This window comes from Periplaneta americana, chromosome 8 (assembly GCF_040183065.1).
Source record: "Periplaneta americana isolate PAMFEO1 chromosome 8, P.americana_PAMFEO1_priV1, whole genome shotgun sequence".
NCBI classification, from domain to species: Eukaryota; Metazoa; Arthropoda; class Insecta; order Blattodea; family Blattidae; genus Periplaneta; species Periplaneta americana.
In genome coordinates, this window is record NC_091124.1 from 139209957 (window position 1) to 139237294 (window position 27338).

Here is a 27338-nt window from a genome sequence, read left to right on the forward strand (position 1 = left end):
AATAACAGAATTACCGTATATTGCAATTAACTCTGCATTGGCAGAGAAACCGCACAGGGTATCGTAAATCTGCTTAAAATTAGAAAATTGTGTAAAAAAAATGCATTCAGAGCGAATTTTCCAGCCTGATAATATCTCGCCCACGTTATGGACATAATTCAATACCGTAAGACTGATATAAAACGAATACTAGAACAATTTGTTAACCAAAGACGATGTTCAGTAGTTATTTAACAACATACAAAGCAAATAAAAACACAAACGCATATTCCAGCAATAGTTCAGATGAAAAGAAAATGATTAGTACGACCGCTTATTCGTAAAAAGAACACTGCCAGCTGTGTAGCCTACATGAAGCAATATATCAGGTCTACGTTATGAACACGTTGAATTTAATGTGGACGAGAAACGTACACTTATTATTTTTCTGCTTTCATATCACATCATATAATACACCTGTAAAATGAAAACATGTAGGCCTTGAAAAGAGGAAACATGTTTGGGTGGAGGGAATTGTAATTCTTCCCCTTTCGGATAAATTTCAGAAGAGGGATACCTGCTCTTCCTTCATATTCAAAAACTGTAATCTTGTTCACACAAAATAAATTAGTGCCTTTTCGTGAGCATCATGATGTGCATTCAACAAACGCAGACAAATCTGCTCTTTTTAGTATTTTGTGATAATTGTTGCTAGGGAGGTATTGTATACTGAAAATTAAAAACAATTAGATTTCGTACATCAAATGATGACAGATTATATATTGAACGCAAACAACATTATATCAGCCATGTACCAAAATGCCATCTATGTGTGTTGATGAATTTGGGTAAAACAAGCTTCTGTGTGCTACAATTTAGCGACATATCAAAGTCTTATTGTAACATAACCTCACATTACAATGAGAAAGAAATTTGGAGGTGGCATGACGTAAAAAAGTCATCCCACAGTCGTATTACTCTATGTACTTTTCAGGTACTCTGCCATCTAGTGTTTGTTATCGCAAGCTCATTTCTCGACACTAGCGACGCATAGCGTCCGTTATTTTCCAGTTGCGTCCAAATTTAACATAAGCTTGGCTGATCTGTTTTATATATGATCTAGGGTTACAGCGAACAGGCAAAACATCAAAATTCAAAATGGAAAGAATCATTCAAAGATCCAAAACTAATTCCTGATCTACCTCGAAAATCTGCCATGGCCATGTTTAGATTGATTACTGGTCATGATTGCCTCAGTAAACACCTCCATCGTATTGGAGTACTGAATTCACCTAAATGCTTACTGTGCACCAGAGAAGAGGACATGGAGATGGAGCACCTGGCTAATTGTGAAACTCTTAGGACATTTGTGGACCTTCCATTAAAATATTGGGAAGCAAGAAGGATGACTTCATTGTTAAATCCAGAGCATTAGATACACACACATTATTTATATCGATAAAGAACAATAACAGAATATAAATGGTAACTAGAATTTTATTTATAATGCTAAAGAACGATAACAAAATATAAATTATAATTTGAATATTATTTATATTGCTAAAGAACGATCCAAAAATAAAATGAAAACTTGAACAAGGCTCGAACTAACTAACAACCTTTGAATCAATAAGCGAGCACTCTACCGCTGGTCTATGAGATGCAGACATGGAATAATTCCATAGTTCTGGAACTGCTTCTACAAGCACAATCGTGTAACATCGCCGTGACCCGATGTGGACTTAGAAAATATTCGCTGTTCATGAGTCCGGCCACTTTTTTTTTTTTGACAACTGTACATATTAAGTTCAATTAGTGTAGTAATAAATAAGATTTCAATTTCAGTGAAAATAGAACATTGCAATATTCAATTCAACCATTTTCAATTTTTGTAAATGTAAAGTGAAAAATCTATGTTACAACTAACAGCATGCAATAAGTTAAAGTACTTGTCATATACCTTACAGTGTAATATTTTTTTTCAGATAACACAGCATTTGCAATTGCATTCTTTATTTCTGTAAATGGAAAATGTAATATTCCATGTTAAAACTAACACGTAAAACATTAGAGTATTTAGTAATATGTGCAACATTTTCTTGAGTTAACACAGCATACTTTAATTAACCAGTAAAGGGAAATATTCTGAATTTTTTTCCAAATCAAACTAAGTCATGACTTAGTGCAATTTTGAAAAAACACGTGTCTATAAATTGTAAGATATAAACGTAAATGCCACAAATATTTCGTAATGTCATATCTATGTTATGACAGATGTGGTACAACATAAATTACTCAGATAATAAGCTCCAAAATAATTATTTCAATTTTATTGGTCTCCTGAAAAAAGTAGTTTTTTGGCTTAGGTTTTGCAATCCACCTTTTCAATTATGACTTCCATCTTTCTATCAAGTTACTCTTGAAATTTATATTAATTGCTAACTAATATATCCAGAACAGCAGCATCTCATTTCCAGTAATATTTCTTAGATTCACAATGTGACTGTCACATTTTTAGACACATGCGAAATTATTTTGTGACTTTTGCTGAGGATGGTTGAACTTGCTTTCCTTTTCGGCATGATGTGTATTTTCGTGTACGAACTGGAACTGACGACAATATGATTTCTGAGTCCCAAGGAGGGTCACCTCAGTGATACAACGAAATGTAATATATTTAATTATTATTATTATTATTAAAAATAATAACAAATGAAGTGTATTAGTAACACGCAAATCACATTCTCTTAAAAGCAGACAGGCCAGGAGCACTGGAGGGCATGTTTTATAAATAGGATACATTTTCCAAATGTTTACAATTTCACACATCCTTTCTCTATGAAATTAGATAAATTCCTCGAAAAGACATTAAAACTCTATTATCTCTCTTATTACTGAGAAATATATGTAAGATCTGTTACCAAAATTCACAACACAGCAAGCTCCAAACAACCTTACATGATTCGAAGGATGAGTAGCCAAAATGGTAAAATAAACTAAAATAAAATACATTTTTAGGTATCTGATTGGAACTCAATAATCTGACACAAACTGCGGTACAAATTTCACAAGAAGATCCCTCTGAGGGGGAGTATGGTCCTTACAGGGTAAGAGGAGAGGATAAGTAACTCAGCGTCTTTGAAGGAGTAAGTGGATGGGGTGGTGTCATTGGCTGGGACAAACAAGGCTCAGTCATTGGCCAGCCAGTTCTGTGTCTTTTCCTGAAATACAAACGGTAAATCAAGAAAGAATTTGAAGACTCTTGACCAATTTATTGGATACTTCCAACCAAAGTATAAAATAACAAGAATTCACTTATGTTTTCTGCTTTAAATATTAAAGACATAGTGATAATTCTAATCCATGGACTTGCAAGAAAAAGGGAGTGGATAGAAATGCATCAAACTTGTTCAATATATAAAACACTGCTGCAGCTTAGAAACAGGTCTAGAGGTACATGGATTTCATATCAAATCACCTTAAAACATATTATAAAGGTTAAAACTGATTACAATTCATAACAAAATTTTGTCAGATCAATTTCACTAAGAATGTGACTTACAAGTTAGAACTAGTTGAAATACACAAAATTCTCACGCTAACTAAACATCACTAAATAAACTAAATGTAAGCAATCTGTTGTAATTTTATAATTCGTTATAAAAGACAACAGATTCGAAAGAAATCTGGTTCTCTCTGGTCTCAAGTTTCAGGCTTAACATAGCCTAGTCAATTTTTACTTAACATATGAGGGTAATCCAGGAAGTAATGATCGTTTGCGCATTCCCACTGTGCAGATAAATATCGAGCTTCTATCCAATCTCAAATGGTTTCCTCGACAACTTTTCTCAGTGCTGTGTGAGTGCCAGTCGGAACAAGTTGTTATTGTGCATTCTGTGAATGTTCAAACCGAACTGTGTAATACAAACTCCCGCCGATTGTGAGGTGAGACGTATTATTCGATTTTGAATGCTCGGAACTTGAAACCTGCTGAAATTTACTGCCAACTAAAGTAATGAACCAAAGAAATTTGAGAAAGTGGTGTGAAATGTTCAACACTGGACGAACAAATGCGCATGACGAAACTCGATCCGGACGTCCGTCACTCATCACAGAAGATTTGCAGAATCAAGTGAGCAACAAAATTGTGCAAGACAGATGCGTAACCCTAGACAAGTAATACATTTCTTTCCCAAACATTTCTCGTTCTTTGCTTGGTGAAATTGTGTCCGAATATCTTGGCTATAGCAAAATTTGTGAACAATGGGTTCCCCAGCAACTGAGTGACAAACACAAAACACAGAGAATGGCTGCAGCTGACATTTTTCATGCGGTATCAAGCAGATGGAAATGCCTTTATTGATCAAACTGTTACTGGTGATGAGACATGGGTGTATCACTTCACCCCAGAACCAAGCACCAATCACTTGTGTGGCATCATCCCTCATCACTCAAAAATCACTTCAAACTCTGTTAACACGAAAAGTCATAGTGACGGTTCTTTGGGACTGTAAGGGTGTTCTCTTGGTGGACTTCTTGGCAAAAGATGCTACGATCAATGCAACTCGATATTGTGACACCCTAAGAAAACTATGGAGAACAATCCAAAATCGTAGGTGTGGAATGCGGTATTGTGCTTCTTCACAATGCCTGCCCTCACACTGCTGCTGCAACCAGAGGTTTACTGGAACAATTTCAATGGGAACTTTTTAATCACCCACCCTATAGTCCAGACCTCGCTCCTAGTGATTTTCACCTTTTCACAAAGCTCGAAGAGTTCCTGGGCAGGAAATGTTTTGGAAGTGATGACGAATTGAAGAATGCAGTGAACAACTGGCTTAAAGGACTGGCGGCAGATGACTACAACACGGGAATTCTAAAGCTCGTTAACAGATACGACAAATGCTTAATAATGGAGGTGATTATGTGGAGAAATAAAGTAAGCTTCAAACTGTGACATGTTTTTGGTTAATAAAATATATTTTTTTAATTTAATAAAGCCAAACGGTCGTTACTTCCTGGATTACCTTTGTATAACACTGCTGTATTTCAATACATGTTTATGGGGTACATCATTAATTTAACATATTTTGACTATTTCCCGAGTTCTCTCACTAACTCGAATATGTCAGTCGGGAAAATAGACTGATGACAAAAAACATATTACGTATTGGTACAAATCCTCCTTTACACCTATGGGACTTATAGGCATCTCAGAACTGAATATTTAGTATCATGGATATCAAATAATGTAGGTAAGATTATGTTGTAATCACTGATGCCTCTATTACATAAAAGTCTTAACTGATGGGACATGGTTACTGACCTTCCTGCCGGGCTTAAGGCACATCACTCTCATTGCATTTGGTACCACCATCCTCTTCCTTCTGTCATATGGAGGAGGACAGCCCTCATATGCCTTAAGACGCTTCAATGCAGCCTTTCCTCTTTCTGTCTTGTGGGGAAGCATACCTTGAACACACAAAAAATCAAGTATAAAATTTCCAGGAAATATTAATCTTACACAAACACAAATAAATTACAGAAACGCATCTCATATTATATTTATTTTTCATATATTTTCAAATAATGTAGGTAAGTACAATGTAATCATTGATGCTAAGAAGATTCCTACATATTATTATAAGTAGAAGGATTTAATCCAATCAAATCCTGAAACTACAAAAAAACAAAAACAAAAACAAAAAAAAAAAACAAAAAAAAAAAAAACAAAAAAAATACAGAAATGGAGTGATAAAACATTCCCCTCGATCGTTATCAATACCTGATATTTTTATACAAATGCCAAAGAACTACAGACAAGTCCCTATAGAAATTAACAACAGATGCTCAAGCCAATACAACGCACAATCTAATGTACTTAATCTGACATATTAGCACAATCAAATGAATATAACAAAATCACGAAATTATGCTGGCCTGTATTAACAGGATTTCCGCCCTTGCACAACCTCATCAATATTAAGTTTGTTAATTTGGTAATTATGGAATTTGACTACTGCACGGTTTTTTAAACAAGGGCTCTTGATTATAGGGTAGTTTTATAAGATGAAAACAGTGTTTTCGTTTTTATCTTTTTGGAAATGACAAACTTTTGTTTTTGTAGTTTACTACGATTATACGGTTGAATTTGCGGGCATTGTTACAATTGGTGGCTCAGTTTCAGTGGGGGGTTGTAATTAGTTGCTGGGTGGGGGAGTTCGATTGCAGTATTCAGAAATCTCTCTTTTGTCTTTATGACTTTGAAGAAGGTGGATGGAGAAAGGGCTCACAACCTCTCATGCAGTGCCAGTGTAATTGTTACCTGGATTTATTTTCGCTTGCACATTCCAGATGAAATCAAGAAGTTCCCTTCGTGCTCCAGTGACATCTTGCATATACGGAGGTTAGTTTAGGTTTTTATTAACCAAGTCCGCACATTCCGCATACCTATGCGCAATAACCATCTCACAGCCAAGATGATCGTGTTGTGAGGCACACATGTGAATTGAGGGAAGAACTTCGTGAGTTCTTAATTAATCATGGTGTGTTAACTGACAGTTGTGCACGTGACATTTTTTAAAACAGATTCACCACTTCACGTCTAATTGATAATTTGTAGAGCTTATTATATTCCCCAGTAATTGAAGACCTCCCTTGAAAAAGGGTGTAACATCAAATTAATGAAATATGTGACTTCAGTGAAAAAAGTAATTTTGAAGCATTCATTACACTTACTGGCTTTTAAGGAACCCGGAGGTTCATTGCCACCCTCACATAAGCCCACCATTGGTCCCTATCCTGAGCAAGATTAATCCATTATCACCATATCCCACCTCCCTCAAATCCATTTTAATATTACTTTCCCATCTACATCTCAGCCTCCCTAAAGGTCTTTTTCCCTCCGGCCTCCCAACTAACACTCTATATGCATTTCTGGATTTGCCCATATATGCTACATGCCCTGCCCATCTCAAACGTTTTGAAGCATTCATTTATAACAATAAATGAATGTATCCAATAACTGAATAAACATTATTCTTGATTAATCAAATGGTTCTGCTAGTAAGTATAGACCTAATGAAACATGCCCCTGAAATTTTATTTTCTCCTGAAACTAGTATTATAGATTTGTTGGTTATACCCTTATTCAAGGGAGGTCTTCAATTATGGATTTTGGACTATTTTATTTAACTTTCATTTTCGCCGTATTTTACTGCCGTAAAAACGACAAAATACTTTCAATGGGAACCTTTCGCGTGTAATAGCAGAATTCACCACCAAAAATGAATTACGCCAAAGGAAAGAAAAAATTCATTGCAAGAAAGCAGATCTTGAACAGGAGTATATAGACCTAAAGTTTTATATCATTACCGTACATTTAAATCATTACTAAGCTGATGATTGGATTTAATTTAAATTCAGTGAAAATAGTTCCTATTTAAAGTCTGATATGTAGGCCTAACACTTGGCAAAAAATTCTTGTTACAGGCTGAAAGATTACGTCACCTTCAACCAATGTGAATCATTCTCAGTGAAGATGGTAGGCCTACATTTGAAATGTATTTGCCTCTTTGTATCAGGATACTAATAGTGATACAGTAAAATCCCAAATAACCAGCAATATCAAAAGAACAGCACTTTTGGCTGGGCCAAAAAAAAAAAATTAAATCTTTCACATTGCCACAGTCTGGGCTGTCAGTTTTGTCACATTAGGAAGTTCCCATGACCTTTAATTTTCAGTGAATATTCGAACCTAAAATTAGTGTATTATTTTTGTGTTGTGTGATGTCTTTAATAAAGAAAATCCACACAGTTTTTATGTTTATTTAGTAAATGTTCGGACCATCAGTGTTGCCACATTAGGAAGTTCGCACGAATTCTCATTTTCAATAAATATATTAGAGCCTAAAATTAGTGTATTATTTGTGTTGTGTGATGTGTTTTAATAAAGCAAATCCACACAGTTTTATGTTTTATTTATGTTTGGGCCGTCAATGTTGCCACATTAGGAAGTTCGCGTGAACGTCAATTTTCAGTGAATATTTCAACCTAAAGTTAGTGTATTATTTGTGTTGTTAAGTGTTTTATAAGGAAAATCCACAGAGTTTTTATGTTTATTCAGTTATAAGCAAGTGATAGAGAAATAAGCTTCACATGGCTGCAGTTTTAACATTTGGCACCATGAAATACGAACTTTTTTTTTGTATATACTGATATTGATTCAATTACCTGGCAAAATCTCATATCCGAAATAGCCTGGTTCCTTTGGTGCTGGATAAGAGGTATTCTACTGTACTGTACTTCCTGTCATATCGGATGAATACATTAAGATTTATTTGCAGCTGTGTGAAAAACGAGATGTTGATATGGGGATGAAAATGTATAATGAAAAATATTTATTGTGTCCATATGACATCAGTGAATATGTTTTCTTTTATAAAAAGCAGAGTTGCATCCTCATATAAAAGTAATATAGTTTATAATGTTGATGTGAAAGTGAATTTAATTGACAAATGTAAATGTGAATGTGCAGCAGGAATGGGACCGAGTGCGCACTGCAAACTTGTCAAATCTTTTGCAAACCACGACAAACTATTCAGAACCGTTTTCGAAGACCACAGAGCGCAGCAAAAACTATGAATCTGTGGCTGTCAAAGAATTTCAAGAAAGATTTGGAATTGTAGCATTTCTCTGTGGGTTGATCATCTGTAGAGACGAGAATTCCATGCAAATGCATGTTTTATAGGATATAACTCAAACTTAATACTTATCCATTTACTTACTTTCCGGTTACAAATACCTGTACTTTTTCCGTGCATATTTGCATGTTTTGGCCTTTTTAGGGATAAAAACATGCATAATGCATATTTAAGCAATTTTTATCTTAATCATGCATATAATATACATTATATTGAGTTTAAATGCATGTTTTAATGGTTTTGAGTGGAACCTCAGTTTCTCGATTTTTATGTCTGTTATTTTAGCTTAAGGGGCATTCCATGTCAAATCAACACAAAAAAAGCGGACTTTTCAACCCGACCACCTCAGATTTTCATTAAATTTGGTAGGATGGTAAAGAACCTTAAGTTAAGTAATTATGTAAAATTTTAGCCCTCAGTAATGCACGATATCCCTACAGCAATTCTGTCAATACGAAAAAAAATGTAAAAATGTCGCATACTATGTCAACAAAAATAATTCATAACTTCTCTTCTAATTGAGGTAGAATCTTAAACTTGGGCTTATTTTAAAGCTAAGGGATCATATGTTTCAATAAAAATAGGTTTGCATCAAAGTAATGAATTCTTTATTGAATAGTCACGTGAAACACATTTTAACATTGAATATCTATAAATGCAGGACACAAATTATTTCGCGAAAAATGTATGTTATAGAGGTAAGAGTATTCTCCCCTTGGTGTAAGTTTCATTTTGGAAACGTTTCAGGAATATCAGTAAAAAAATATATCAATGTATTGGTTTGTAGCACTTAACCCCATCTTACACCAACACTGCATACGCACGAGTTCCTACTTGTCTGAATAAGCTGCGTCATCGATCTGTCAGGCCGTCATGAGTGGCAGTTTATACAATACAGTCTTCAATTTATACAAAACGTGCAATCTGTTTCAAGTGCAGTGTCATTAGTTTTCGTAGTATGTGGTAGTTTTGTGCGATGTAATGGAGTCGCGTTTTAAGTTATAGGCCTATGTTTGCTGCAATCCCTTCGAGAAATCAGGGCACTGTAATTAGAGGAAAAATTTAAGAAGTGTTATATCGTGGATGCTTAATGTATTTCCTGATTCAAAACAGGAACAAAAGGTGTGCGCTATGTGTCGCAAAGAAATAAAAATATAATATGATGCTGTTACGCAGAATCCTCATAATGACTCTAGTAATGAAGAATACGTCGACTCTATAGCAAATGTAAGTTCATTAAATACAAGTCTTTTTGAACAAGGTGTGTTCCTTATTAAACAAGAAAGGCTACAACAAGAGAAATATAAGAGACAGAAATTTGAAAATATTGTAAAATACAAAATCTTCGATATAAAGATGCCGAGGAACCAGGACCTTTCTGATTCTGAAATTTTGTCTCAGTTGCAGGAAAATTTTCAAAATTCAGGTAAAATTGAGAAAATCACCATTTTAACACTACTACCTAAAAGCTGCAGCGTAAATAATATAAAAAAGAGTTTCTTTCAGCTTTCGAATACATAATTCGGAAAGCCAAAGTCCTGGCAAAGGGAAAGGGAATTTTGTGTTCACCAAATCCGAAACCTGGAAAACCCTTGCTCGCGGCTGTTGCCGATAAAGTTAAAGAATTCTGTTGTTCTGAAGAGATAAGCAGAATGATGCCTGGTAAGAAATATTTGTTGTGATTAAAGAATCAGGGAGTAAATCACATGTGCAGAAATTAATTATATGCAGTGTTTAAAAATTCTAACCCTGACAAAGAAATTGTATTCTAGCTGGAGTTAGTGGACTATACTGTCTGTGTTTGTGTCCTATCAGAATGTAAAACTTATGCCGGAAGCAATTTATTAAAGTTTCAGGTCTACGTGGATTTCAAGAAAATTTTTCTTTATACTTTCCAACTTAACATTTCTTGGCTACTATGGTGTGCAATCCTTCTCATATAAATTGCTTGTTCAGGAAATGTACAGAATGTCCTAAACCATTCAAAATAAGAGAGGGTTTAGAGAGATGTTTCGTATAAAACTGCAGTGAATCAGTGACCTACAAGCAGTGGATGACGACTGACCGATCAACGCTTGAGACTATAATGAAACCCACAGACAAATTTTTCGACTGTCTCTTGGAGAAACTTGGTGATTTACTGACCCACTCATTTATATCATCTGAACAAAGTAAGTTTCTACGTGATATGAAATCATTTCTACAGCCATGCCTGCTTGTTGTGTTATGCGACTTCGCTGAAAACTATTATTTCGTAATCCAAGATGAAATTCAGTCATATCACAGGACTAATGTGCAGACAACCATTCATACTTTCGTAATATATCATAACGAATCGTCATCCGATACAGTCTCTATTAAAAATCTGATAATAATTTCACACTGCCCGAAATATGACACTACAGCTGTACATCTGTTTCAAAAATATCTAATGGAGTCATTAAAACAAACATCTGTAATTCACCACAAAAATTATGTATTTCTCCGATGGATTCTCTGCTCAGTATAAAAATAGAAAAAAATTTCCTGAACCTCACATTACATGAAGAAGATTTTGGATTTCCAACAGAATTGCATTATTTTTGCATATCGCATGGCAAAAAAGCATGCGACGTTGTAGGTGGGACACTTAAAAGGTTTGCGGCTTGTGCTAGTTTGCAGAGACCATCCGATAAATAACTACACCTGGGGAATTGTACGACTGGACAAGGCATTGTCTCCCAAACATTAATACCGTTTATGTGACTAAAAAAGGCTATACTGAAGAGGAAAAAAATGCTTGTTCTTCGATTTGCAAAATCCACCGCAGTGCCTGGAACACAAGTTTCATATAGTCCTGCTGTTTAGGATGGGTATTATACTTGCTAAGCAGTTTTAAAATGCAGTTGAAACAACGCAGCATCCTGTCTGGAAAGATCATCAGTCTATTTCATCTCAGCAATGAAAGATAAGCATTTCTTACAGAACTTCAGGTTTAATAAAATCCATGTGACAATTTATTTCAGGTAATAATTAAAAAAATTCGAATTATGTACTACATGTTAAATTACATAGCGACATTCAAGAACAGGATCAAATATAAATACAACGAATGTGTGGGACATAATTATCGCGACTTATACGGTTAGCTTACGCTTGCTGTGACATAATAATTTTTATCTTTACAACCTATAAAGATTCCAAGTTGAAACTTATCAGTTCATTATATCACTAATTGAGGCGTACTATATATTTTTTTCATTAAAATAGAACCCCCGCATTTTTAAATATGAATATATAAAAATTGTTTCACCATGTTTTTTTAGTATAATTGAATACATGCAGAAAACAATATAAGTAATAAAAACTATCACATATTAAGAATGTATCACCCAATTTTTGTAAATTTATCTGGAGACGTTGTTGAGATATATAATTTTAATTGAAGCGGCGTGCTTACAAAAATGTGAGTTTTCTTCATGTTTGAAATGCCACTGACAGAAAACGAAAAGCACAGGACATATGAAACTCGGCAGTTTTAGTTAGCACGGCAGGTCAAACAAACCCTCAAATTTTTAAAGAAATTTGAGTTGGTCGGGTTGAGTGCCTTGTTGATTTGATATGGAATGACCCTTAAGGAATCAGAACTGAAGAAGGAAAAGAAAAAAAAAAAAACTAAATAACAGAAAAAGGTTCATTCAAGTTTGCACCCATAACTTCTTGTGAAGTAGAGAAGTCATTCTCTACCTACAAAAACACAATGACTGACTAACGTAAGAACCACATAGGAGCCAATTTTGAAATGTTGTTAGTTGTTAACTGTGCAAAAAAAAAAAATAAATAAATAAAATAAAATAAAATAAAATGAAATAAATTTGTAAATTTGGAACAAAAATGAAAGTCCATATTTAAATGTATTTTTCGCTTGTTTGTGCATGTTTCATAGTTTGATAGTGCATGAATGTAGGCATATTTTGGGAGTTTATAGGTTTATAGTGCATGAAATTTTCGTCTCTGATAGTGCATCTCCTTGCTTTAGCTCGCAGTGAATTGGAAAACCATTTGACAGAAACTGGCTTATACAGACTCTGCTATACGTTTCACTGAGACACATTTTAAGTAACTGAACTAGTTTCTTGGGAATATCAAATTCAAACATCATTTTCTACATAGTCGTTTATGAGTTCTTAATGCAATTACATTTCTAAACGTTCTACCACATTTTCTTGGACGACCAGCCACACTCATAATAATGAACTAATAAAGAAGAACTAAATTCACAATGTAACAACACTATTATTTTTTAAGTAATGCCAGATAAAAAACACACGTACTATATTGAAGCACGAAAAAAATTCGTGACAGTTGAAAGGTGATCAAACCATTATTACGGTATCGAGGTCTCGAAACGCATGATATTGTGATGTCAACATCTCGCATGTATAGAAGGCTTCGATGACTACATTTGTGAACGTTTTAAGGAAACACAATGTTTGAAGTTTCATTATTTGAAACGTAGCCTTTCCTATACACAAAGCCCCACATTACTGACACTTCATGACCTTGAAAAAACCTCAAATAGCTGTATTAATAACTCAAATGAAGATAAAGTACATTACGTGAACCACGGCCCTCTGCACAACACTACGAATCGAACTGCAAGATATCCTACGGTATACGCTTTGTGACAGATGCACATATATTTTTTTAATTTAAAGCTTTTTATGAACTTCGCTACAAACCATTTAGATTTTCCCGCAATATTAATATTATTAGCTTTCGATTGAGACATTACACAACCTCATAGGATGTATAGTTTTCATGAAATTTTCTGCCACAGTTCAAATATACAGATATTATATAAAACTTCCCTCTTAACCAAGTCGTATGCCTTTTTGAAATCTATGAATAACTGATGTACTGTACTCTTATACTCCCATTTTTTTTCTCTCTAATATCTCTCGAATACAAAAAATCTTATCAATAGTCGATCTATTACACCTAAAACCACACTGATAATCCCAATAATTTCATCTACATATGGTGTTTATCTTCTCAAAAGAATATTAGACAAAATTTTGTACACCAACAAAAGTGATATTCCTCAAAAGTTACTACAATTATGGCCGGTTTCACCAAGCTTCTTTAAATCAGCACAAACGACTTGTCAACAAATGGATCGTTTAATTTTAACGGGATCTTTAAAAGTTGACAGTTTCACCAAGCCTCGTATCTTTAAAATTAACAGGCGTTTACTAACGAGGGGATTTTGTACATGTATCTTGCATGTTTTGTTTTTCATACGACCATGGCTTCGAAATCGCGAATTTCATTGGTTACATAATATCATGGCTGACTTTGTTTGGCATGAAGAAGCAATCATAAACAAACGGGTAAGAGGCAGTAATTTTAAGAACATCTTCCTAAATACAGTATGTTGTCATACCGCAATTAAAAACAAAAATACAGATGCTTCCAAATGTAAATAGTAGGAATGTAGAGCAGTTAAATTGTAACTTCTAAAGGAAATCTGAGAAAATTTAGCGGACTATAAGGTCGACAGCTTCAAACTGATGGCACAATTAATTATATACAAAGCATTCTAAGCAGTTATATTAGGCCTAAATTTAGGACGGGAAATCGCTCTTCCATAAATTGCATACTACTTTTCCACTGTATTTCATGCAAATTTATTAGTACCCTGTAGCAATTTTGCCATGCTTGTGTGGCAGGATTCAGGAGAGGTGTCTTTAAATTGGATTTTAAGGGGTATCCATTGTGTCCTAAAAGAAAATCTCTTTGCACCCTTTTCATTTAAAAGGCATCCTCCTTTGGAATGTTATGCTATCCGTGTAGACCGTTACATTATCTTAAACCGAGAAGAATCTGCTGGAGAGGCGTTAAGTGGGTGATTCCTATCTGTCGTATTCTAACCTATTACAATTTCAATAAACTAGCGCTGAGGTAGTTCTGCTGGTTTCAGAAGTGAAAATCGTTGAATTTATAAGTGATTTATTTTTGTGGTAATGCAGTTGATCGTATATGCAAGGCATAACAAAAACCTAAACTAATCAAACGTAACCTGTCACAGATTCGTATGTGCAAGGTGTATAAGCAAAGTACGAAGGAAACTACCTCAGCACTAGTTTAGCCACAATTTTTCTATGAGGAGCTTTACATAGGCCTATGCAATTGTTTGAATATTGAATGAAAAACAGGATCTTCTATTGCAGAATCTTTTGGCTATATTACTGCCAGAATATACGATTGGAACATGTACACAATCTATGTTGTCTGTGACAACAGAAAATTTAGCTATAAGCTTATTAGGCCTATAGAAATAATGACTATTGTAATGTTGATGTACGTCTGATATTACATTCACATATCTAGACAATACAGCTTTTGATACCCCGTTCATACCATCAATTATTATTTCAAAACCTCCCGCAACGTTATCATAAAGCGAGAAGAATCTGTTGAAGAGGCGTTAAGTGGGTGATTTCTATCTGTCGTATTCTAACCTATACAGTATACCGGTATTCAGTTTCTTCTAGAATCATTCTTACTACTTATTTCCTTAATGTGTAGCTTTCATGGAATTCTTTATCACTTAAATCTTCAAAATTATTATTCCGAGTGTTATTACAACATATAAGTTCGTCGTTATGTTTAAGTTCTAAATGAAGAACTTCATCACCGAATAATTACGTCCGCCATGTTGTTGACTTCTTAACGCATCGTCACTGTTTTAACGCGACGAATAGGTCCTAATAAATTAACGATGAATTTAAAGATGCGTTAGCAATAATGATACTTGGTGAAACACAAAAACTGACTAACGTGTCATTAAATTATTTAACGAGACGTTATAATGATAACGAAGGTTGGTGAAACCGCCCATTAGTCTTGTCCCCTTTTTTAAAGATAGGTACAATTACGGTCTCCTTCCATTGTTCTGGTATAATTTCATTTTCCCAAACAGTAAGCTTACAAATTTTGCTAGATAATGCACTTCCACCCTCTTGTATTAATTCTTCTGGAATTTGATTGATACCTGGAGACTTGTAATTTTTCAGCTTTTCTATCACAATTTCGACTTCAGGAAGTGTGGGTTTGAGTATAAATTACTCAGCAGTTTGTATATGAATTTCATCCCGATCATTTCTATTTGGCCTATGTACATTTAGTAGTTGCTCAAAATAATTTTTTCATCTGTTCAGGATTGAATGAGAATCTGCAAGAAAGTCACCATTCTCATCCTTGACCACATTTACCCTTGCCTGATATCCATTCTTAAATTTCTTATTTCTTTATGCCCTTATATAAATATCTAATGTTTTTATTCTTACTAGTTGTTTCCACCTAATTGAGTTTTTCCTTCAAGTAATCTCTCTTTTTATTCCTAAATGTACGACTTGCTTCCCATCTTTCATTGAAATAAATATCTTTATTTGCCTCAACTGGATCCTGTAAGAATTCCAATTTTGCCTGTTTCCTTCTTTCTACTACTACTGTGCAACAATCTTCATCAAACCACGGTTTCTTTTTCTCAGTTTCATAATAACCTATGCTCTGCTCGGCTGCAATTTTGATATTATCTCTGATATTTTTCCACACGCTATTAACATCTAATTCTTCAACTTCGTCGGAACTTCCTAAGTGGCAAACCTATTTGAAATTTCGATCTAATAATGTTGCTTAGTTTCCTCGTCCTTTAATTTCAAAACATTGAATCTCCTAATATTAACTTGTTAATCTACTCGCTTGACTACTGACAGTCTTTCTCTCAATTTTCCAATTACCAAATAATGATCAGAATTAGTCTGCCTCCCTGAAGGTTCGAATGTCTACCATACTAGTATGTCTTCGTTTATCTATCAAGATGTTATCTATTTGGTTGTGTGTCAATCCATCTTAAGAAGTTCAAGTATATTTATGTATATCCTTATGGGGAAATGTTGTACTTTTGACAATTAAATTTTTTTATGTGGCAAAGTTGACTACCTAACGTCATTATCATTACTAGTCACGTGTAGGCTCTCTTTTCCAGTAGTCTGTTTAAAAATATCCTCCTGTCCTACTTTAGCATTGAAATCCCACAATAAAATTTTCATGTGATACCTAGATAACTGATCAAAAGTGTTCCAATTCCTCATAGAAGTTATCCTCTATATGGTCGCCTTTCTCTTCTGTAGGGACATTAGCATTTATAACTATAATATCGCACCATCTACTCTTAAGTACTAAATACGATAATCTGTCACTGATAAATTCGACCTTTTTTTACTGCTGATTTTACTGTTTTATGAACAAAGAATCCTGTTTCTAATTGGTGATTGTTTCCTTTCCCATAACACAAGTAATCTCCTATTTGTGATGTCATTCCCATCTAAACTAACCTCCTGTACTCCAACAAAGTCTAGTCTATATTGTTAATTGCTTTGTACAGATTTTGTTTTTCAATTTTTAACTAAAATTACATTATTCATATGCACTTATCACAAAAATCGTTACAAATTATACGACTTTAGGAATTTGATTCTATTATTATAAAAAAAAATTATAAAAGAAAATGTTGTTCTAAACCCTATTCCTAACGAATCTCTACTTGATTACTTTAAAAATATATGGTTTCACAAAAACATCTCTCTTACATTAAAGACTTCCAACAACAACACAACAGATATTATTACTTATGATGAACTCAATGAAGTATATAAACGTTTAAAAAACAGGAAAGCCCCAGGCGAAGATAATTTAAATTTCGAGCTTTTTAAATACGCTGGAGAAGAATTTACCTATAGATTTTTATATTTTCTTAAACAATATATGGGCAGGATCACAACCCCCAGAAAGTTGGAAAAAAGCCATTGTAGTACCCATTTATAAGAAAGGAAACAAAAAATTATGTGAAAATTACAGGGGTATAAGTCTTCTCAATTCTGGATATAAGATCTATACAGCCATAATCAAAAATAAACTATCACATCTTTACGAAGACAAAATCATTGAAGAACAGAATGGATTCCGAAAAGGAAGATCATGTTGTGACAGCTATTTCACCAGGAAGATTTTAATTGAAAAGCACAGAGAATTTAATATTCCAACCCACTTAGCTTTTATTGATTTCATAAAAGCTTTTGATAGAGTTGATAGAAATAAACTATGATAATGTGCCAAATCAAATCATTCTCTCCATTTATAATTTATATCAACAAAATGAAATTGCCATAAGAACTGAATGCGGAACTACTAGCTGGACTTCCATCAACCAAGGTGTTAGACAAGGATGCGGTCTTTTCCCTCTGTTGTTTATTATATATATGAACCATATTTTATACATTTGGAGACAAAGTCATCATGCTGGAATTCAAATTAATCGAAACACAGTTCTCGATACACTAATGTTTGCTGACGATCAGGTTATTATCGCTCAAACAGAGGAAGCTTTACAAAGAGCCATTTATAATTTGCAAATAATCGCCTCAGATTTCAATATGGAAATCTCAAAAGAGAAAACGAAAGTCATGGCATTTTCGGGAGAGAACCCAATTCCAAGTAAGATCATGATAAATAATACTTTAATTGAACGTGTTAATTCATTTAACTATTTAGGTTATAACCTCTCTTACATCACTGATGAAGATATGTCAAACAAAATATCTAAATTTATAAAAATCACTGGCGTAATTAACACCGTCTTCAAATCATTCCATGTTCAGAAACATACAAGGCTAAAGGTATATAAAACACTAGCTCGACCGGTCCTCACTTACGGTAGCGAGGCATGGATAATCAGAAAAGCTGATGAGCAAAGGCTGACGACAGCTGAAATGAGGTTCATGCGACGAACAGCGGGATGCTCTTTGCTGGAACACCGTGGACATATTGCAGGAACTAAAAATGGATCCTATAGCTAATTTTGTTCAACAATATAGACTTCAGTGGAAAAAAACATGTCGAAAGGATGGATCGCACTAGATGGCCTAAACAGATTCTTACTTATGTACCAAGAGGAAAGAGGAAATTAGGAAGACCACACAAGCGCTGGCATGAGACCATAACAGATCCTGTAGGGTCTAATACGTGAAGGATATGATTATTATTATTATTAATTATTAATCTAATGCTCTAGACTATTGGAACTCAGCCATTAGTATTTTAGTCTCCCAATATATTTGTCCATTCATCCCGTTCCAGAAATTGTGCAGTGCAGTACATTTTCGTCACTTATGGAAGAAATGCCATATTGAAGCCATAGTTGCGCTGGCCTATCATGACATACAAAATTGTCCCATCTGGCAGACATGGGAAATTGTCGGTGGAATATTCGCATTCTTCCCGACTAGGTCCAAGGGACCCAAAGACCAACGGTAGGTGTAGCCCTCCCCCCCCCCCCCATTCACATTGGAGGTTGCGAGTAGGTGATATAACCACCAAAGTATAAAAATTGGTGCCCACTACAAAACTGTTATAATACAGCTCAAAATGATGAAGCTTCTCAATGGGAAATTGTCCAGACGTAAAGTAGTTCTTCGAACAGATGTCCAGGAGTCAACTTACAATGGAATGCAGGAACTTGATTCTTTACAGTTTAATTCTGCATTCTAATGTACAGTCTTGAAGAATTTACAAGAGTGGCGTGATTTGTAACAATTGTTGTGATAAATGCGTAAAAAAAAAATTTGTACAGTACCGTAAAACGGGGTAACTTTGCACCTGCAGGGGTAACTTTGCACCATCTATGAAAAACTTTTTATATTTGTTCATCACCTCCACCAATAGATGGTATTTCTATACCTAAACAACAGAACATGTGCATAACTTCATTAAAATATAGATCAAATTAATTACCTTTCATCACAGATGGTGTGCACAATCTCAAGATAAGTTATACGTGTATCTGTTCCTTATTCATCCATTTAAACTTTATAGTTTCGCTTGTGCAGCTGTTTTGTCGGCAAATGGTGTTACAGAATAATTTTCTAATCAAGGTGAATTTGAGGCTAAATCGGGGTTACTTTGCACCATAACACAAACGAAGATTTTTTAAATTTCAATTGTATTATTTTCATTTGAGGACCTTCTATGAAGTTTAAAAATGCTTACTGTAATTCACACTTTGTATTACAGCTAAATGACTTGAATTTCTTTTTCTTTTTCTTACATATTAAAGTCATACATGGTCTCTCACTGCCAAATTTGGTAACAATCTCCAAATATGCCAAAGGAAAGAGGTTGAGAAGGCTACTCGGCGTATCACTGAGGGACAAACTTCCAAATGAAGTGCTCCATAAGATGTCAGCAATTAGTTCGGCTTGGACAGGTACCAGGGAATAAAAACAAACAGTGCTGTCATCAAGGCAGTGACAAAATCATTCAAATCCTGCAAATGAACTGAAAGAGAGGATATTATGGAATACGAATGGGATGTAACTGGGAGAGTAAATCCACCCAACAAAGTATCAAGAAAGGGCTTGCTTATATCCCATTCCAGAACTCGACACAAAATAATACGTATAATTTTTTACAGTTACTCACGTGCTGTTACCTCGACTTATCATTCAAAAGAACTGAAAATATTTTTGAAACATTTTCGAAGAATGTGATCACTTATATTGAAATGTTGTGTAGTTTTTTCAAAAAGTTTTGTCCATGTTACTATTTATAGCAGTTTTTGAATCTGTGTTTCCATGTTTTTTGTTCCTCATACATTATATTTTCATCGTTTAACACATGTATGGTGCAATGTAACACCAGCAGTGGCAAACTTTGCACCACTCCACTTAAAATTCTGACGGTGCAAAGTAACCCCCAACAATGGGTAACTTTGCACCAATTTTTGGCAGATTATAAATTTCAAAAGACATTTATTTTCGAAGATATGACTGGCTACATACATTCCCGCATATCCCTAGAACGTATAAAATAAATGCCCATCTCAAAATTAGACATTTAAAGACCACATACAGACTGAAAAAATTTTAACTAGAAAATGGTGCAAAGTTACCCCATTTTACGGCAGTTAAAAATCGAAAGAAAAAAAACATTCTGCACGAAGTAACTAGAGAATTCTCGACACATTTTTAGCTTCAGAATACTAGCCAATTAAAGAAGTTATACTCCTGAATAGTTCATTCCTTATCTTTAATATTCTTTTACCCTTAAAACTAAAGAATAATGGTATTTTAGAAACAGCTTTAAATTACTGTAACTCTGAAAATATTGAGATTAGGACACATGTTTATATGACCTTTTTGGTCAGAATGTCTTCGAAAATAAGTTCCGTAAGTGGCAGTAAATCCTCGTGAATCATCCAGTATATCTAGCTAGTTCTTTTGCTACTAATGTTATCCCTCTTATTCTATATAGTCTTGTAACATTCCAAGTACCAATTCTCGTAACTTTATTTCTTTGCTGTGATCGTGCCAGAGAATCAGTCCCATTCCAAGGCTTATTTTGAGGTTTCACAACAAGCTGTTTTTTTATGGTGATGAGTTGTTATGCCGGAAACACATTATTGCCACGGCATGTGTTCTCCTGTGAGATCATATAAGTTGGAAGGCACGTGCTGTATTGCATTGTGTGCACATTATCGCCACACCATGTCACTTCACACTAAACTTACAATCTGTTCAGTCACTATTTTATTCAGTAGCATTCTGTAGCAGAGATGGAAGGTGAATGGGTTAGTAGTTCCAGTAGTTCTTCAGAGTTTGAAGTAGACATCGAAAATGCGGCTGCGGCTGTTATCATTCAGGAAAGAAGGTGTCGGAAGTGGGTGCATGATATAAACTTGAAACGGGAGGAATCTGGTGAATTTCATACTTTGTTTAAGCAACTAGAAGAAGACCCACAACGTTTTCATATGTACTTTAGAATGAATAAAGAAGAATTTGAATTTATTCACAATCAAATAAAAGAGAAAATACAGAAACAGGACACTCAATTTCGAATAGCAGTTAACACTCGATAATAATTAGCCGTATGTTTAAGGTAAGTACATGCTACAAATTTAAATACATAATACTCTTTATCTAATATTTCAATGAAGTTTCACATTACCGTAACTACTTAAAGTTGCTTCTTGAATAATGTCCACTGTTTTACAACTGAGACTTCCCCGAGCGAGAAACGTGGTCGAATATGCATTCGGAATTTTGACTGCTCGTTGGAGAATTTTTCGAAGATATATGGAGGTACAACCGAACATGGTGGATAGAATTGTACTTGCGTCATGCTGCCTGCATAATATGCTATGTAAAGACAATATGTTTGAGCCTGATGTGCAAGCACTTTCACTACCAACCTGTGCCCTAAGAAACCTAGACCACTTGAGAAGAAACAGTACACGCGAGTCTTTTCAAGTGCGAGAAAACTTCAAGGAATATTTTAATTCTCTAGGCTCAGTGCCTTGGCAATTAAATGTTGTTCGTCGAGGTAGATCGCAAAATTAAGATTAATGTCTACAGTAGCTGTTGTAGTCACAGTACAGCTGTTGTAGTCATTATTAATATGCACTTTTATGTGTATGGTCGCATCTACACTGATGTACCTCCTAAAATAATAATAATAATAATAATAATAATAAAATAGTAGTAATAATGAGGTTAAGTTGAATCGATGATTTACTTATGGGCTATTCCATATGAAATCGATCAGTAAAAAACCTCGCATTTTTTATACTCATTGTATCACTGTTCTCTACGTACAAAAAAAGTTTCATTGTATTTAGAAATTTTAAGGTCAATTTTCTCTATATTGCGGTCGATTTGAGATGGAATAGCTCTTGGAAATAAGTTAACATACAGTACTCACCGCTTATATTCATCTCTCTTCCTATTTCTCCCAAGCTTCTTTTCTCATGTTTAAGTCTCTGTAACTGGATGACTTAAAATTATACATAAATTCATATTGCCTTACTTTTTCAATGATATATTCCTCCATAATGAACCTGCACGTGCTCTCCACCGTCGAACAATATCCGGTGTGACAGAAAATCTAAACGTGATGGCACGAGTGCTACACAGGAGAGGACATGGCGTCCATGGCATGGGAATAGTGTGATTCTAAGCAACGTAAATAAATGGAGAAAACGAATACCACACATTGAATGCAGAACATGACAGCACAGGAAATCACATTTCGTGCCGTGCCATGGCAATAATGTGTTTCTACCTTTAGACCTTCGCCCAACCACCCTTATCAGCTCTTCACGATTGCTTATTCAATATATTTGCAATCACCCTCCATATCTCCACTATCCACAACCTGAGGACGTGTCATGCCATAGTGATAGGGACCCACAATACATAATGGAAAAAAAAACATACAAGAATTTTTTTATACATTTCTAACCCTGTGTAAAAGTTATCATTATTCACCAAATGCATGATATCTAAGGGGATGTGCCTGGTTGTTTGACATTTGCTGTTAACTAAATTTACTTGGAAATTGGTGGTCTGAGTTTCTCTATCGTGTTTTTCATTTTCTGTATTGCCATCAGTGGGCACTTCACTTTCCACCACAATTTCACAACAGTTCAACGTTTCAGGAAATTGTTCGCAGTTTTCATCTTGTTGATCTTCAGGTACTGTCTGGCTTTCCAACAGAAGTTGGCATTTATGTATGCAATTCTCTTTGTCCGCATCTGTCGATCTTTTGTTCCATGGCAAAACAGTTTTCTTTGCAGTGGTTTGTTACCCATATGAAAGAACAAAACTGAGGCAATATTGTCAATTTTGGCTCTAAAATGATTACCCAAATGAAAATTATATACGATATGCATGTTAAAACATTGCACATTTCATTTACAATGTGCTTACCTTGTAATGTAAAGAAAATATAGTCGTTGGGAGTGACATAATTCGAAAAAACAACACTCAACACTAGTTTTACTTAACGTCCATTTGTCTCTCTTTATACTTAACCACCTTTTTTCGTACAGGAAACACGTGTCCACCTCTGTTTGCAGACAGGGGAATGCAACAACACGTTTTCGGCATTGTGACTGAATTACTTTTCAGTACAAGCAGACAGTTGTGATATAATATAAACAAATATAATATAAACATATATATAATATAAACAAAGCAGATGCCATTCTGTCGGACATGGACCAAATTAGTCCCTGCTGCCATCTGTCAGGACACAATGATAAAAAGGTTCCCATTGTCGAAGATCATCTGTGATAACATAACCTAACCTAACATTCTGGAAGTTTAATAAATTGTGCAAAATTAGTCAAACTCCATAATTACCTTTAATTTAAATTGGGCTACTCTCTAGAATAACGCAGGAAAGAGGTTAGGTTAGGTATGTTTGGTGCATACATAAATGGGCGAAAATGAACCCCTTCAACATGCGGATTACCTCTCGAATTAGATAATATCTACAGTACAGCCACCATAACAGAATTTACGAAAAATATGAAAACTAACCAAAGGAGGATGAGATGGGACAAGGTGTCACTTTACACACCATAAAACTTACTGAAAACAGTGTAAATCTGTGCACTTTGTTTTGTTTGCAGTGTGTGATTCTCGTGAAAATCAGTGTTATGTAATATAGTAACTTAATATTGAGCCACTGATATATCTTAGGAGTAATGAGATGCACTATTGATCCCAGGCTGCACTACAGCAAATTACTGTATTTATTTAACCTGGAATAGAAGTCCACCAGGCCTCCTCCCTACTACTAGGGAATTACAACTACAATTGAAGGGCTCCCTGCAAAAAGGGGGTGGCTCCACATTTTGGTTAAATTAATGTGTTACTTGTTTCTTACGTCAAAAAACATGCCCGATCTTTTACTGCAAGAACGGTGTGATTCTGAGCATTTGGTAATAAGTTACAGTGGAAATGGAGCGGAGCTCCCCAATTGTTTCGTTGCAAAAAGAAAATAGCTCCAGGATGAACCATAAGTAGTGTCATTAATTTCAGAAGGTTATTTTTAACAAAAAAGCTTAACACAATTTTGCTCGTTTTTACTTCCTTTTCGAAAAAATTATTTTATATGGAACATTTCATAACATATTTTGAGAAAACTATTGAATTAATTCCCGATATGTTCAGTCAATTTAAGAGAACAGTGTACTGTGATGATAGATGATTGAAAGAATTTTAGTTTTGTCTTTTAAATGTGCAGAAATTTAATCTGAACAAATGTAACTTTTAATTCTGCAAAGTAATTTTAAAATCTGACACTCTGACAATCTTGTAAAGGTTACTGTCTGTAGGAGAGATGCAGCTCGCGTAATGCAAGAGATGGATGAGACGAGAAATGCAAACTTAACACACACAATTGCTGTTAAGGGAAATATAACATTTTTATATAATATATGTATATATATTTTATATATATTATATATCATCATTTTTATATAAACTTTCTGCCTCAGGACTTGGAGAGATTGTGGTGCACAACTTCTAATCACTAAACTGTGCATCAATATGCCAAGTCCTGGACATTTAATAAGGATTTGTGCACCATAATGGTGAGTGCTAACATTTCATTCAGTAAACTGAACAATCCATGTTTCTGAGAAATATATACCACTCGCCATATACCAGACGAGTCCATACTTCGTAAACAATATTTTAAATGTTGCGTTTTTGTCTAATTGTGTGAAATTTGTATTTTAAAGCATTTCACTTTTCAATTTACGTTCGACATTTGTTTTATGTGACCTATTACAATGTAGGCCATTTCAATCACCTGCGTTTTTGTTTTTTAAGTTAAATTTTACAGATCTCGCATATTACTTTCCCTTCATGTACACCAAGTATGTCACTTTATGTCACTTTCATACATATCAATTGTACTTTTCATTTCTGCGCGAATTGTTTGTTTTGTTTTCGACATTATTACTGTTTACTTATGCACATGCAATCACATATACTTAAACAAGGTGACAAAATTAGTACATACGCAGCAATGAAATATGGATTTCGATTGATGAAACCACTGATGTTGATGGTAGATACGTAAATAATGTTACTGTGGGTGTTCTGTCACCAGATAGTGCAGGACAAAAATTTCTGTTGACATCAGAAAATATGCAAAAGGTTGACCATGCAACAATTGACAGGTATTTTGAAACATCCATGTCCCTTTTTTGGCTCAATGGTATAGAATATGAAAACGTGTTGCGCTTTGTTACAGATCCAGTGCCTTATATCATCAAAGCAGCCAAAACACTAAAAATGTGCTATACAAACATGGACCACATAACTTGCCTAGCTCATGCACTGCATAAAGTGGCGAGCATTAATTTGCATAACATACCCGAGGTTGACAATTTCATAGTGAATGCAAAAAAAGAAATATTCTAAAAGCCCACTCCTGGACACTTTAAATAAAACTGAGGCTTCTTGTATAACGGTAGCTCAGTCCCTAATTTCGAAAACAGCCTAACTTATTTGAAAGTTTAAATTTTATAAAGGACAACTTTGGGGGTGAATCAATAGCTATTAAAGAGCTTAAAGAATCTAAATTAAAAATACCAAAAACCATAAATATTATTGCTGAGATATCTAATAAAATTAATCAAGGAAGTCCGGGACCAGTTATCAAACGAGTAAAACAGAAGTTACAGAGTGATTTGATAAAAACAGTTGTCTAAAAGTGATGCAGGACAAAGTAAATAAATTAAAAACCAAACAACAAAAATTAGAACAGTTGTATTATTTACATGCACCATTAACATCCTGTGATGTCGAACAAACGTTCTCACAGTACAGAAACTGTGTAAGTGATCCCTGTAGAAAGTTCACATTTCAAAATCTTTGTATTTTATTGTTAACACTGACAAAGAAAACGAAGAGGATGGAACCTTACATGCATAAGGACTAGATTGTATGATGTTCGCGTAGGCTTCCGCGGCTGGTGTACATGGTGTGTGGATAAGCTTCAGGGCTTCTACTGCGTTGTCTTGGTGTTATTGGCTGACGTTTCGACCACTGTGTTGTGGTCATCTTCAGAGCAATTGTTGAAGTCTATTCCAAGATCATTCTTAGGAACGAGAAGCCAAGTCTCCACATGTACGCGGTGCCCCCCTTCATCCGGACATCGGGCATGGTATCAAGGTCACTCTTTCGGACCTTATGAGGGCCAGTATTTAATACGAATAATCCCCTTCACACGGACTCCAACCGGATTGGACCACATAGGACCAAGCAGATGCCAGAAGGAGAACCTACGACCTATACTTAGGAACGAGAAACCAGGTCTCCACATGTACGCGGCGCCCCCCCCCCCTTCATCCGGACATCGGGCACAGTATAAAGGTCACTCTTGCGGACCTTATGAGGGCCAGTATTTAATATGAATACTCCCCTTCATACAGACCTCAACCGGATTGGATAACGTAGGACCAATCAGATGCCAGAAGGAGAACCCACGACCTATCACCGCAAGTACTCCCCCCATCGAGACTACTATATTATATATATATACGAGCTGGCAGACTATTTCCTTATCCAACAACTGCTCTGAAGATGACCACAACACAGAGGTCGAAACGTCAGCCAATAACACCAAGACAACGCGGTAGAAGCTTATCCACACACCATAGATTGTATGATCTTTGTTTATGTCTGAAGTGTGTTCCAGTACCATGTGTGAAAAGTGTAAAGTAAATTCTTGGTACATTTAAAGCTAAGGTAGCTTGGC

At 34.9% G+C, this 27338-nt stretch overlaps 1 protein-coding gene and 1 non-coding gene across 2 annotated transcripts in view; both read right to left on the reverse strand.

Moving 5' to 3' along the window:
- Positions 1 to 27338, reverse strand: part of RpL13A (ribosomal protein L13A) — a 53872-nt gene that overhangs the window by 17902 nt on the left and 8632 nt on the right. The window contains exon 4 of the mRNA XM_069833711.1: positions 5306 to 5451. Coding sequence (XP_069689812.1) covers positions 5306 to 5451 — 146 coding nt within the window. The remainder of the gene's footprint in view (positions 1 to 5305; positions 5452 to 27338) is intronic.
- On the reverse strand, positions 5186 to 5263 carry LOC138705296 (small nucleolar RNA SNORD34). The gene has a single exon (XR_011333687.1). It is a non-coding gene; the product is annotated as a small nucleolar RNA SNORD34 (small nucleolar RNA).